Genomic DNA, 15,332 nt, shown 5'->3' on the forward strand with positions numbered 1-15,332 from the left:
AGCCTCCAGTCCTCCCACCAGAGGGCAGTAGGAGATGGGCCCTGGCTCAGAAAACACTTAAGGGGCACCAAATCTGACCTTGCACTTGTTTCACTGTGAAACGATACTTTTGAGTACTCCTAACCCTGCACTTTTAGTGGCTAAAATGAAGGGTAGTTTATCTAATTCCATTATGTATTTCAGAAGCCCAACCCCACCCCCACAAACTCTGGAAATTGGCATTCCTTTTAAGATTCAATCTCCCTAACTTTCCTAAAGGATCTCAGCAGAGCTCAGGATTAGGCCTCATAGTTATTTTACACCATGCACTGCCTGAAACAATCATACAACTCTATGTTTGCCCAAAATATAAATCAGCAGGCAGTAGTCAAGGAACTTTCTGAAAAAAGGAGGGTGGGGGGAGGGGAAGGAGCAAAGCCAAAAAAAAAAAAAGCCTAGGTAAAACAGAGGGGGGGCCCTTTTGACTCAATCTTTGCATATTTGTTATTAATCCTTCAGAACACTCATTTCCTAAAAACTGGATTCATTCATTAACCCCTGCTTTGTCTTAGAATAGTCCCCTCCAGACCCATTTTTCCACAATATACTCTTCTAAAAATAAAAAATACGTGCTTTTTAACCAACAGGAATCAACTACATAGAATATTCAAGAAGCAAATAATTTGCTTTGACAAATAACAAAAAGGCCAAAGCTGAGGCCCTACTATTGAGATCACATCATCTACAGGGAACCCCTCACAAGACCCACAGCTGTCCATCAAGACAATGGCTTTTCATTTTTGATGACCCCATTTCAAACATATGTGGTCTACTTTGTGCTGTTTCTTACAGCCACTCTAATGTTCAGTGTTGGTTATGTTGTCAGGACCAAGAAAAACAGACCAATTCTGACAGGTGTACATTTTATTGGAAACCTTAAATACTCTTCAGACAGAACACAATGTCTTCAATCAAGGCTCTGATTGTGGCCTAAGGAGTAAACAGATTTTTGGATTAGGGGCAAGGAAAAGTACAGCACAGAGGACAAGCGCTTAGTTTGCCAAAAGGATTTCCTCACGAATGCTCTTCAGCCAGCTTATCAGCTTTTGCCACAGCTTCCTCAATGGGTCCCACCATATAGAAGGCCTGTTCTGGGAGATGGTCATATTCACCTGTATGGGAAAAAAATTCAATGGTGAGAAGTGGAATGATAAACTTTTTGTGGTATATAAATACTTCACCACTTGGGGCAACCAGTCAGAATATGATAAATGTGTGTCATCCAAGAAATCTTTTAACAAACTTCTGTCTTAAATCCAATTTACAAGACGATATAGTAGGGATTAAGAATAAATGGTCCTGGGGCGCCTGAGTGGCTCAGTCGGCTAAGCGTCCGACTTCAGCTCAGGTCACGATCTCGCGGTCCGTGAGTTCGAGCCCCGCGTCGGGCTCTGGGCTGATGGCTCAGAGCCTGGAGCCTGTTTCCGATTCTGTGTCTCCATCTCTTTCTGCCCCTCCCCCGTTCATGCTCTGTCTCTCTCTGTCCCAAAAATAAATAAACGTTAAAAAAAAAAAAAAAAAAAAAAAAAGAATGGTCCTGGCCACATAATCTGGGTTCAAATTCTTGCTCTCTACCTTGGCTGGATGGTATCAGAACCTGTTATTTTAAACTTTTCTGTGCTTCAATTTTCCTAATTTGTAAAAACAAGGATCTGTAATTCACTCAGAAGAGTAGCTAGGACTGAAAGCACTCAGTAAGTGTTGAGTATTGTATGACAACAATCAAGTGATACAAATTTCACTCTCAGAAGTAGACTATTTCCAAAGAACACTGACAGACAATAGTTTTTAACTAAAAAAATTCTTTAGACACAACATGCTTATACATTGCTTGATGATGGCTGGCATGGGAACATAGCACAGTGAACATTAGAGATTTCAGCTTCTCTGCTATTTTATATTCAGCTTTATACTGGCAGTCTCACCTGCCAAAATCTGCTGGAAACCTTTGATGGTCTCCTTCAGAGGTACCAGCTTCCCCATATGACCTGTGAAAACCTCAGCAACCTGGAATGGCTGAGACAAGAAACGCTGTATTTTCCGTGCACGGGACACAGTCAACTTGTCTTCCTCAGAAAGTTCATCCATACCCAGGATAGCAATGATGTCCTGGAGAGATTTGTAGTCCTGTAAGAAAACAGGAGGCCTGAATAAATATTCAGATTCTTTTAAATTTGGACAAAAACCTCAGGGTTAATACCACCTTGTATTCACACTGAGCTTAGTACAAAGCATTTTAGCACATTACCTCACTTTGCAAGTGAAATAGTGGTGAAATTACACGCTTGGAAGCATGAGGGCCCTCAGCTAAGATCAGTGTCTTATTCTCCCCACTTCTAGTCTACTGCCATTAGGAAAAAATGGATTCTAAATCTAAGTACCTGGAAACCCAAGAGACCCTCATTAATACTCTTTAATAGAAACTGCAGGTCTCCTCTTCGCTCCAAAGCAAATCACACAAGTCACCAGGAAGGCTTTGGTCTTAATATAGTACCCATATACCCACTATATGACTTTCTAGTCACTGATCTCACCTGCAGTACTCACCTGTAGGATCTTTTGTACCCCACGGGCAACATCATAATGCTCATTTCCAACAATGTTGGGATCCATAATTCGAGAGGTGGAATCCAGAGGATCCACAGCTGGATAGATACCCAACTCAGCAATAGCACGGGACAGCACAGTGGTAGCATCCAAATGGGCAAAGGTAGTGGCAGGGGCAGGGTCCGTCAAGTCATCAGCAGGCACATAGATAGCCTAGAGTGAGTCAAGAACCCATGAAGAGCAGCAGGAAGCCAAATAATTCTGTTTAAAAGCCACGCTGCCTTTCTGCCCTCTCCTCATTATTTCATTACAACTTCTTAGCATTTAAGAGTCCACCCCCAAAAAGACTTCTTACCATCCCTAATACCTGCTGAGTGAGCTTATAGATGATCTGGTCCCTCCAAGCTGTGATGAAAAATTTTCATTGTCCTTCCTTTTGTTCTTCATCCTACATTTTAACCCTATTATACTGATACTTACACTTTTAGTTAAAAACAAAAAACCTTGCACGATTGCAATGCCTCACTGAAAGTTACTACAATTTAGACCCTTTAGATAATTTTACTGTTTATACCATCTACATATATGTCTGAAAATGCATAGTGTAGCACATAAGTACAGTGCATAAATACACTGAATAATTAATGTCCGGTTTCCATGCATCTCCAGACTCCTCAGGCTAGAAACCACTACACTTTGTAATCTACATTCACATACATGCCTTTAACTACCTTAAAGGAGCATTTCTTAACTTTTTAGTCTCTAACATGAATCCATAGAATATTACACATTATTTCAGGGAGCTCATTAACCTTGTTAAAAACCTTGAGGGACACCTGGGTGACTCAGTTGGCTAAGCGTCTGACTTGAGCTTAGGTCATGATCTCGCGGTCTGTGAGTTCGAGCCCTGCAACTGTGCTGACAGCTCAGAGCTTGGAGCCTGCTTCAGATTCTGTGTTTCCCTCTCTCTGCCCCTCCCCCACTCGTGCTGTCTCTCTCTCTCTCAAAAATAAATAAACATTAAAAAAAATAAAAAACAAACCTCGAGAGAGAAGTAACTAGGTTTTATATTTCTCTGTATCTAACTTTACATAAATTAGACCTTCATCCATTTCATTTTTCTTACCTGCACAGAGGTAATAGATCCCTTCTTGGTGGTGGTGATTCTTTCCTGCATGGTACCCATGTCAGTGGCCAGGGTAGGCTGATAGCCCACCGCAGAAGGGATTCTACCCAATAGAGCAGACACCTATAGGGAAAAAAAAAGAAGGGGGAATGAGGACACAGGTTTTAGGTGTCTACATCTTAGCCTCATCTGCATCATTCCATAAAAAGGTCAAATGAAACAGATCCTCCCAAACCTTCTTCTCTTACCTCAGAGCCAGCCTGGGTGAAACGAAAGATGTTATCGATAAAGAGCAGTACATCTTGACCCTCTTGGTCTCTGAAGTATTCAGCAACCGTCAGTCCAGTCAGAGCTACTCGGGCGCGAGCACCAGGTGGTTCATTCATTTGACCATACACTAGCGCTACCTGAAGTAATCATACACAATCAGAAAACCTGGGAGAGGAATATGGAAGCCATATGCCCAAGGACCCCAAACCAGAGAAACTACCAAAAAACCCTCCTTCTCAGCAAGTGTCATTATGATTTGCAAATTTCTTTTCCCTTTTAGAGATGTGGTTCAAACACCACAAAGATTTATGTTATTGAAGCAAAATTCCTGAAATAGGAAATAAGACTAAGTGAAGGGCACAAAATAGGGCTATTTGAGACATCTGAATTACCTCCAGCTTTCCAAAATTAACTTTCAAATGATGGGACTACCTACTAAAAACAAAGTCTGAAAATGTAATCTGATATCAAAGAGAAAAGAAAATGTGTGTTAATGTATTAGATTGTTGGGGGAAAACACTGTCAAGAATTTCCTTTGTGGGTCGCCTGGGTTGGCTCAGTCGGGTTAAGTTTCTGACCTCAGCTCAGGTTATGATTTCACGGTCTGAGTTCGAGCCCCGCGTCGGGCTCTGCTGACAGCTCAGAGCCTGGAGCCTGCTTCAGATTCTGTGTCTCCCTTTCTCTCTGCCCCTCCCCTGCTCACACTGTCTCTCTCTCAAAAATAAACATTACAAAAAAGTTAAAAAAAAAAAAAAAAGTGTCATAGGACACTAAAATGAAACTCTAACACAGGGTTTCAGCTAGCATTGCAGTCAACTAAAATGGTTCCCTGGCACAACTACTATGTGAACATATCACCTTACTCCTTACCTTGGAGGTAGCATCTTTTAAGTTGATAACACCAGACTCAATCATTTCATGGTATAAGTCATTGCCTTCACGGGTCCTCTCACCAACACCAGCAAACACAGAGTAACCACCATGGGCTTTGGCCACATTGTTGATTAACTCCATGATCAGTACAGTCTTGCCAACTCCAGCACCACCAAACAGCCCTGGAAGAGGTTGAAAAGAAGCAATATTTGAGTGCTGTGTTCCCAAATAAGCAAACTTCAAAAAACAAAAAACCCTTTTTTCTCTTTTCCCTTCTCAGGAATGGCATCTGGCTTCAGCAAACTCAGAAGAACGAAAGTCAGAAGCTACTCATCAGTGAGGGATAGATCTCAGTACCCACTCATTACATGATAGGATTTTTTCTTCCCACGTTAGGTTTGGAAAATATGTACCACCAGTAACATACCAATTTTGCCACCCTTGGCATAGGGAGCCAGCAGATCCACAACCTTGATACCAGTAACCAGAATTTCCTGCTCAACACTCATCTCCATGAACTCAGGAGCCTCAGCATGAATAGCTGCAAATCTGTAAAGGTTGGAAAAGAGGAGCAGGGTCTATTCATCCTGTTGAAAGGTTCCTCCCAATTCTAACCCTTTACTCATAGTCTCACCTCTTATTTTTTTTTAAATTTTTTTTAACGTTTATTTATTTTTGAGACAGAAAGAGACAGAGCCTGAATAGGGGAGGGTCAGAGAGAAGGAGACACAGAATCTGAAACAGGCTCCAGGCTCCGAACTGTCAGCACAGAGCCTGATGTGGGGCTTGAACTCACGGACTGCGAGATCATGACCTGAGCGGAAGTTAGCCGCTCAACCGACTGAGCCACCCAGGTGCCCCTCTCACCTCTTATATAACACTCCAGACAAGTTGTCATGTGGCACCTAGCCTAATGTTCTGCAATAAAGGGAATTCCATTATCTCACGAAGCAATGATCCCATTTCCTAACATTTTAAAAAAATTTTCTAATGTTTATTTATTTTTGAGAGAGAGCGAGCGAGAGAGAGCCAGCAGGGAAGGGGCAGAGAAAGAGGGAGAGAATCCCAAACAGGCTCGACACTGTCCTTGCAGAGCCCGACACAGAGCTCATTCCCATGAACCGTGAGATCATGATTTGAGGCTAGATCAGACCCTTAACTGACTGAGCCACCCAGGTCCCTGTCCCCATTTCCTAACCGTCGTAAAGATTTTCTTTTTAATAAGCCCTAACCTAACAGCACTTCTTCATATATCATTAGGAAATACAAAGACTTGCTACTTCTGGAAACTCCACAACCTAAGCCATTGGTATTAAAAGTCACTTAATCAATTTGAGTCCTAAGAATCAAGTTTTCTAAAATTAGAACTTCTACGTTCTCAATTTTCCTCAGAAAAAACTACATTTGTGGTTTTAATAACAGTATCAGCATTTTAAGTATTCTCTGCAGGAAAATTTTGCTACACTAGGTGTTGCCTTAATGTACAAAACTGCAAGAGGGGTGTCTGACTGGCTCAGTCTACTTGAGCATGTGGCTCTGGAGTTCAAGCCCCAGGTATGATGTAGAGCTTACTTAAAACAAAACAAAAACCCCAAAACAACCTACAGAAAAAGCAGTTCCTTTGCATGTAGATACAGGAGGAGGCATACTTACTGTTTGGTTTTGATGGGACCTCTCTCATCAATAGGTTCTCCAATGACATTCATGATTCTGCCCAAGGTCTCAGGACCAACAGGAATTTTGATTGGTGCACCAGAATCCAGGACTTTCTGGCCTCTAACCAAGCCTTCTGTACCATCCATGGCAATAGTCCTTACCGTGCTCTCACCTGTTAAAGGCATTGCAGGTTATACAGAAGGACAAGTTGGCTTCATATGATGAAGTTCAGCTGGCTGAAAGGCCTAAATCAACCAAGACTCCTTCTCAGTACCTAAATGTGGCTTCAGCATACTCAGAAGAACGAAAGTCATTTTGATAAAATCATCATAGAAGGAAGACTGATGTGGGGGATATTTGGACTAAACAAGCTCTTTACCATTTCTAACAAATTCTACTTACCCAAATGCTGAGCCACCTCCAAAACCAGCCTGGTGTCCCTGCCTTGCACTTCTAGGGCATTTAGGATGGGTGGTAGTCCCTCATCAAACTGGACATCCACCACAGCACCGATGACTGCCACGATGCGCCCGGTGGCAGCGCCTGCCTTCGGCGAAGGAGATGTTTGGGCGGCATAGTCTCTAGCTAACAAACAAAAAAGATTGGAAGAAATCGGGGTCAGGGCTGTTAGTGGTAATCGGAAGCCCCGTCTTAACCCCCAAGAACTGGTAAATTCGGCCCATGACCGGCCTCGTCTCGCTTGCTAGTAAGACGAGTCCGGAGGGAAGGCCGCGCAACAACCGAGAATGCGTCTGCACAATTTTCCCATGCACAAAACCCCATGATTCGAGGGCTCAGTGCCCCCATTCACAGTAAGGTCAGTGCACCTGCCCGCACTTTTCCGTCACAGAGAACTCCTTTTCCAAAATGAGACGAATTAGGTCTAAGAAACCTCCCGTGGGCGTCCTATTCTGGTTCTCCCGCCATTAGAGGGCAGGTCGCTGGCCCTGACGTCCTTCTAACACCAGAGACAGCTTTAGGCCCAAGTGAAAATCTGCCCCCGGCTCAAGGTCATGGGGCGGCAGAAAAAACCCCAGCTCCTAGAGGAAAGCACTTACCAGGCTGGAGCACCGCCGGGGTGGCCCGCAGTAAGACCTGGGCTTGGGGTAGCGGCGCTGAAGAGCTGAGTCCCCGCAAGGCCCCGGAGGCCGAGGTAGCGGCCACACGGCCCACGAAACCCAACATGGCGGAGCTCGGGTGGGGACTGAGCGCTGCTGCGGTCCCGGCCGCCAACTCCCCCGCCGTTGGGGAGAGGCCTACTCTTCAGTAAGCAAGTCCATTGGATGAGTTTGCTGAATATCACTCTCAGTGCTGCTCCTATAGGTTAATAATCTCTGATCTTTTCAACCATTGGTCAAAATTGGTGCCAATCTGAATTCCTTCTTTTTCATTGGATATTGTCTGGTTAGGGGCAACCCTCAGAGACTCGAAATGTAATTGGACAACAGCGATGTCAATTGGAGAGAGTACTTGGCGGAACTACGTTTAAGAAAGGGGCAGAGTTCCTGTTGTGAAGCACGTGGGCTGTTTTTGACTGTCCTTGGGCTCTCACCTTAGATAGGACTTTGAAGTAGGTTGACAGTCTCAGGGGCGGGGGTTGGGGAAGTAGTAGCCTGGGGAAACACCACTGACGGTGACCTTGGAAAAGTCCGGAGACTTCTCCAGACTCAGAACTCGGTTTTTCTTTTGCAGTAGTACTCTTGGAAGCTTCCAGGCCGTTCAGCATGTCACAAATCCGGACAATCTAAATCACTTTAAACCGTACAATGAAAGAAATTAATGGAACCCAGTCACTTAACAGATGTGTGCTAGGCACTGAGGAAACAAAAGACTTAAGACCTCCCTTTTAAAAACAGAAAACAATGCAGTAAAATGTGATGGGTCCTGATTAGTACAGGGTTAAGTGGGTGCACGAAAGAGGGGATAAATATGGGTCACCTAGAGATGTAGGGGAATTGCCTCTAACAGTAGGAGATGGATATACCTGTTGTGAAACCGAGTAGAAATTCCTAGGATAAAGTAGGAAGACTATTCCAAGCACACGTTTGCATGAAACCGTATGCTCCTTTTGTTTTAACTGCAGGTGAGGAAGGTTAGATAGAGGTGAAGGAAAAAAGAGAAGGGATAGTAAGATTAACAGGAGCCAGCTCTCAGTGCTTTGGATGGAATGGAGACTGGCAGAAGTAGGTGTGAGGAAGTGTTCCTGAAGTATGGAAAAGCAGAAACAGGGCATCCTTTTCTGTGTTTGGGGGTGGGATTCGAGACCTTAATCTATTAGAACCTGGCTATAGAGAGTTTATAATGGTGCTACCTCCCCAGACTTTTCCCCACCAGCTCCCATTAGTTCTCATCTTTCTGAATGATAGTGAAAATTTTTCCTGTTTGGCAGGTAGAGCTATTAAAGAATTTGAAGGAGAAAACAGGAAGAGAATGTAAAATTTGGGTAATCTTGCCTAGTAAAAGGGAAAGAACCCAAGAAAACAGCAACATGTATGGAGCAGGTAGAGAAAAATAGCAAAGGAAGAAGCAGAGGACCAAAACCATGTTAAGAATTAGGAAAGACAATGTTAAGGAGAAAGTGGTCAATAGCACCAATCACATAAACATCCTGTAAAATAAGGGCTGAAAAGAACCAATTAGGTTTGAAAACTGGGGATTTATATCCTGGGTAAGTAGGGTCAAAGATTTCAATGGGCTGCATCATATGACATAATCCACATTTTTGATTTGTGACCCATGTGTGCTTTCCATTAGGCTGGGCACAGTATCCCAGTTAATAAGATCCTATATATTTTACTAGCCTCCCTCAACTATTAGAGCTTAAGTTTGTATAGATAGGCTAGGATATTCCTTAGAGTATTGTCACTGAAGCCAGACTGTCAAGGTTAAAATCTTGTTTTTGCTACTTAATAGATGTCATTGGGCAAGTTAAATTCTCTGAGCATTAGTTTTCTAATCTATAAAGGCAATAATAAAATGGAAATAATCTCATAGGGTTTGTTCTGAGATTTAAGATTATTAATGAAAGCAGCATTTAAAACAATACCTGGCACATAATTAACACTGTATTTATGTCAGCTAGTATTACAACTTCCTATTGACTTAGTGTTAAGATCCTTTGGTTTTGTATCACCAACTTTGGTCTTGGCCAAAATTTTATTAATCATCAAACACATTTATCCTGACACTTCACTAAACCCAGGTATTAGATTTTCATAAATTTCCAGATAACTGAAGCTCATTGCTTTTTCAAATGTGTCACATATTTCTTTGTTCCCTTAGCAGATAATCAATAATTTAACTTTTTCTTGGATATTTATCAGTAAACATCTTTGAATCACATTGCAATGCTAACTTTCAGTGTTACTAAGGTAGATGTCTAAGAGATGTTTCTCCATTATGCTTAAGTTTGTGAACTTAAAAAAAAATTTTTTTAATGTTTATATATTTGAGAGAGAGAGAGAGAGAGAGAGAGAGAGAGAGAGAGAATGCAAGTGAGGGAGGGGCAGAGAGAGAGGGAGACACAAGATCTGAATGAAGCAGGCTCCAGGCTCTGAGCTGTCAGCACAGAGCCCATTGTGGGGCTGGAAGTCGTGAACCGTGAGATCCTGATCTGAGTGGAAGTCAGACGCTTAACTGACTGAACCACCCAGCCCCAAGCTTGTGAACTTTTTAATGTTTACTTATTTTGAGAAAGAGCACTTACACACAAGCAGGGGAGGGGCAGAAAGAGAGGGTGGGGGAGAGAATCCCAAGCAGGCTCTGTGATGTCAGCACATAGCCTGACTCGGGGCTCAATCTCACGAACCATGGGATCATGACCTGAGCCGAAACCCAAAAGTTGGATGCTTAACGGACTGAGCTACCCAGGGACCCCTGAAGTTTGTGAACTTATTTTTGCTGTCAGTGTTTGCCCTCAGCAACTTTAGGTCCTGTTCTGAAATCAGAAAAGCTGCTAAATTTGTAAATACTGTCTAAAATAAATGTAAACGTGGTTAGTTTGAATTGAGATGGACCTTTCTGAACAAATTGTGTCATTTAGTTTAGAGTTCTGGTATGTTTTGGTCCTATATCATGTTTCTTGATTCCCGGATAGCCCAAGGTAATATTTTACTTGAAACAGAAGCTATTTATAATGAGCAATAGGAACCCCGTAGACCTAATCTGGCTTTTTACCTGAAGTTAATTCCAAATGACTGCATAATGTGTGACTGAAAAACTTACCGATTTTATTTGGTCATGCCACACATTCTTCTAGTACCCTGTAATGGCTAGGATGTTTTTGTCTCTACATTTTTTATTATCATTTTGGATGATTTCAAATTCATGAAAACAATCCATGCAATATTCTAGCTTCTAGAGTTCTTTAACCTCTGAATTCCAATTAATTTCACACTCACATTTCACTTAAGCATCTTAACTCCTCAGTCATTCCCAAATGTAATCCTTAAAAGTTCTACCTCAGAGGGTTGCTGGGGGGGGGGGGGGGGGGGGTGTCATTGGTTAAGCGACCAACTCTTGATTTCGGCTTAGTTCATGATCTCATGGTTTATTATTTCAAGCCCCGCATGGAGCTCTGCACAGACAGTGTGGAGTCTGCTCCCAAGCAGGCTCTTTCCCCCTCTCTCTGCCCCTCCCCCACTCACCCTGTCTCTGTCTCAAAATTTAAAAAAAAAAAAAAAAAAAGTTCTACCTCAGAAATTGAATACTGTCTTGTAACACCAGTTTTGGTTTTTTTCTTTACACAAGTAATACATGAACATATTCTTGATACACAGGAAATAAATCCTTTCAACAGTACAATTACCCCCAAAATCACACTTCCCCTTTCTTACTAAAAGTTTTGCATATACCCCATTCACTTTCGATCCAATTCCTTACACATAGAACTTTATATACTACCCCCACCCTTGCATCTTTTTAAACCTCAGTGGAAGCACACTGCAGAAAACTTTTATTTTTATTTAGTAATTTTTTTTTAAAGATTTCATTTTTAAGTAATCTCCATACACAATGTGGGGCTTGAACTAACAACCCCAAGATCAATAGTCACAAGCTTTTCTGACTGAGACAGCCAGGAGCCGCTTTTTCAGTAACCTCTACACCCAAGGTGGGGCTCAAACTTAAAACCCTGAGATCAAGAGTCGCATGCTCTACTGACTTAGCCCAGGTGCCCCCAGAAAAATTAAGTTTTATGACCTTTGTTTTGCAGAACCTTGTGTCAGTACATTTACTCTTTTCCTTAAATTTTAAAGATTTTAAGTAAATCTTTATGCCCAACTTGGGGCTCAAACTCACAACCCCAAGATCAAGAATCACTTGCTGTACCAACTGAGCCAGCCAGAAGCCCCAATACATCTATTTTATTGATTAGGACTGCACATTATGCCCTAAGAACATGTAATAATTTATTTTTCCCCATTAATGGTCACTTGGATTGTTTCAAATGGCTATTACATGCAATAATGAATGAAAAATAAATCTTGTACACAGTGTGCACTAATACTTCTAACATAGATTCCTAGAAATGTTGGCTTAAATTATGTTAAAAAAAATTTTTTTTAGGGGCGCCTGGGTGGCTCAGTCAGTTGGGCGTCCGACTTCAGCTCAGGTCACGATCTCGCGGTCCGTGAGTTCGAGCCCCGCTTCGGGCTCTGGGCTGATGGCTCAGAGCCTGGAGCCTGCTTCCGATTCTGTGTCTCCCTCTCTCTCTGCCCCTCCCCCATTCATGCTCTGTCTCTGTCTCAAAAATAAATAAAACATTTAAAAAAAAAATTAAAAAAAAATTTTTTTAAACATTTATTCATTTTTGAGAGACCAAGACAGAGCACAAGCAGGGGAGGGGCACAAAGAGAAAGGGAGACACACGATCCGAATGCGGGGCTAATGCAGCGCTCAAACTCACAAATCGCAGAAGTTGGATGCTCAATCGACTGAGCCACCCAGGCACCCCTTAAATTTATGTTTTGTTAATGTTTATTTTTGAAGGAGAGAGGGAGACACAGAATCCGAAGCAGGCTCCAGGCTCTGAGCTGTCAGCAGAGCCTGATGAGGGGCTCGAACTCACAAACCATGAGATCATGACCTGAGCCGAAGTCAGACGCTCTTCAAATATTTGTTAAAGGTTGTTAAGGGGTACCTGGGTGGCTCAGTCGGTTAAGCGTCCTACTTCGGCTCAGGTCATGATCTCGCGGTCCGTGAGTTTGAGCCCTGCATCGGGCTCTGTGCTGACAGCTCGGAGACCGGAACCCGTTTTGGATTCTGTGTCTCCCTCTCTCTCTGACCCTCCCCCGTTCATGCTCTTTGTCTCATAAATAAATAAATGTTAAAAAAAAAAAAATGTTGTTAAATATTTTCTAGTACAGCACTTATCCTTTAACCTAATAGCTTTTGACCTGTTTTGTTTTTTTTAAAGATTTTATTTTTAAGTAATCTCTACACCCAATGTGGGAATCGAACTTACAAACCTGAGATCAAGAGTCACATGCTCTACCGACTGAGCCAGCCAGGTGCCCCAACCTATGTTAATTTTTTTTTTAATTTTTTTTAACGTTTTATTTATTTTTGAGATAGAGAGAGGCAGAGCATGAGCAGGGGAGGGTCAGCGAGAGGGAGACACAGAATCTGAAACAGGCTCCAGGCTCTGAGCTGTCAGCACAGAGCCGCACGCGGGGCTTGAACTCACAGACCGCAAAATCATGACCTGAGCCGAAGGGACGCTTAACCGACTGAGCCACCCAGGCACCCCCCATGTTAATTTTTAATGTCAGATTTAACTTTTCTTTTATAGCTTTTACATTTTACATCATGCTTGGAAGGATTTCCCCATAGCATTTGGTTAGAATTTGATTAATGAATTGTTTTAACAAGTGGGCCAGGTATCACCAGCATCAGAATCACCAAAACTACACTATCCACTATAACCATATGGGGTGGAGTTAAATTCACTAAAATTAAATAAAAAATCCGTTTTTCAGTCACACTAGCCACGTTTCAGATTATAACTATGTGGCTAGTAGCTACTCTATCAGACAATAAACATATAGAATATTTCCTTCATCAGTCAGTCTCACTGAACAGAGCTGATATACCTGCAGCATAAACTGATTCAGAATCTGTATTTTTTAAATGTTTATTTTTGTGAGAGCACAAGCAGGGGAGGGGCAGAGAGAGGGGGGCAGAGGATTCAAAGCGGGCTCTGTGCTGACAGCAGTAAGCCCAATGTGGGGCTCAAACTCATGAACTGCAAGATCATGACTTGAGCTGAACCACTGTCTCCCCAACAACCAGTTTTGGATCTAAAATTCAGATTCTGGGGGCACCTGGATCGCTCAGTTGGTTAAGCGCCAGATTTTGGCTCAGGTCATGATCTCACAGTTCTTAAGTTTGAGCCCCATGTTAGGCTCTGTGCTGACAGCTTGCAGCCTGGAGCCTGCTTCAGATTCTGTACCTTCCTCTCTCTGTCCTCCCCTGCTCACACTCTCTTTAAAATATTCTAAAACTGAACAAACAAAAAACAGTGGTTGTCAAATTTTGGCACATATCACCTAGATGACTTAAAAAAGATCACTGGGGGCGCTTGGGTGGCTCAGTCAGTTAAGTGCCCGACTTCAGCTCAGGTCATGATCTCACGGTTTGTGACTTTGAGCCCTGCATCGGGCCCTGTGCTGACAGCTCAGAGCCTGGAGCCTGATTCAGATTGTGTCCCCCTCTGCCCCTCCCCCACTCACACTCTGTCTCTGAAAAATGAATGTTAAAAAAATTTTTTTTTAATAAAAAAGATCACTGGCCTCTATCCTGTTTGACTCAGTAGACCTGTTTAGGGGCCCAGAATTCGTTTATATTTCTAACAAGTTCTTAGGGAGACTCCTGCTAAGTCCAGCGATCACACCTCAAGAATCACTGACCTCAAGTATCAGTTAAAGTGCAAATTCCTGGCCCCCACATGGACCTACATGCCTATCTAGTATTGGGACCTAGGAATCCACATTATCACAAAGCCCCATGATTTTGGTATGTTGAGAACCACTGGGTTTGAGATGACCACAGAGAAATAGAAGGATCCAACATATAGAGTTGTGAGGCTTATTACTTGTGAGAACAAAGAACAGCGGTTAAGGGACAAAGCTGTTACACTTGTAGCGGAGGCAGCTTTATAGTACTCTCTCTCCTGAACTTTGGTCATTACTACATATAGCCATGGAAATAGGTTGCTAGACGGACAATGGAAGTGAAGGTCACTGGATTAAAGCTCAAATATTTGGGCTACACTTATGGATAGGTTCTTCACATTAACAAATTATTCAGACAGGACAATAAAACTTATAAGCAAGTGACATGATTTTCCACTTTAGAAGACTGCTAGGAGAGCTTGGGTGGCTCAGTTGGTAGAATATTCAGCTTTCGCTCAGATTATGATCTCATACACAGTTCACGGGTGCAAGCCCCCTGTCGGGCTCTGTGCGATAGCTCGAAGCCGAGAGCCTGGAAGCTGGTTCAGATTGTCCCCCCTTCTCTGCCTCTCCCATTATCTGTACGATCAAACCCTGCATTGTGCTTCAAGCTGAGTGCTTGTGCTCTCTAAAAATATTTAAAAGGCGGGGGTGGGGGGTGGGGGGTGGTCACCTGGGTGGCTCAGGTCATGATCTCACGGTTCTTGGGTTCGAGCCCCGCATCAGCCTCTGTGTTGACAGCTTGGAGCCTGGAGCCTGCTTTCAGATTCTTTGTCTCCCTCTCTCTCTTCCTCCCCCACTCACACCCTCTCAAAAATAAATATATATTTTTTTTTAATTAAAAGAAAAAAGAAAAAAATCCCCATCAA

General features: G+C 42.7%; 1 protein-coding gene and 2 non-coding genes across 3 annotated transcripts; all 3 read right to left on the reverse strand.

The window, feature by feature from the left end:
• Window positions 1-885: 885 nt before the first annotated feature.
• Window positions 886-7,761, reverse strand: ATP5F1B (ATP synthase F1 subunit beta). Its single transcript, XM_007081513.3, has 10 exons — window positions 7,570-7,761; window positions 6,914-7,096; window positions 6,509-6,683; window positions 5,283-5,404; window positions 4,853-5,037; window positions 3,961-4,119; window positions 3,713-3,835; window positions 2,587-2,799; window positions 1,965-2,166; window positions 886-1,151 (listed from the first exon to the last, which is right to left on the reverse strand). The coding sequence occupies exons 1-10, from the start codon at window positions 7,694-7,696 to the stop codon at window positions 1,054-1,056; spliced, it is 1,587 nt and encodes a 528-aa protein (XP_007081575.1). The 5' UTR covers window positions 7,697-7,761; the 3' UTR covers window positions 886-1,053.
• Window positions 5,127-5,197, reverse strand: LOC122240666. Its single transcript, XR_006220438.1, has one exon. It is a non-coding gene; the product is annotated as a small nucleolar RNA SNORD59 (small nucleolar RNA).
• LOC122240667 lies at window positions 6,774-6,848 on the reverse strand. Its single transcript, XR_006220439.1, has one exon. It is a non-coding gene; the product is annotated as a small nucleolar RNA SNORD59 (small nucleolar RNA).
• Window positions 7,762-15,332: the final 7,571 nt, after the last annotated feature.

This window comes from Panthera tigris, chromosome B4 (genome assembly GCF_018350195.1).
Source record: "Panthera tigris isolate Pti1 chromosome B4, P.tigris_Pti1_mat1.1, whole genome shotgun sequence".
Lineage (NCBI taxonomy): Eukaryota > Metazoa > Chordata > Mammalia > Carnivora > Felidae > Panthera > Panthera tigris.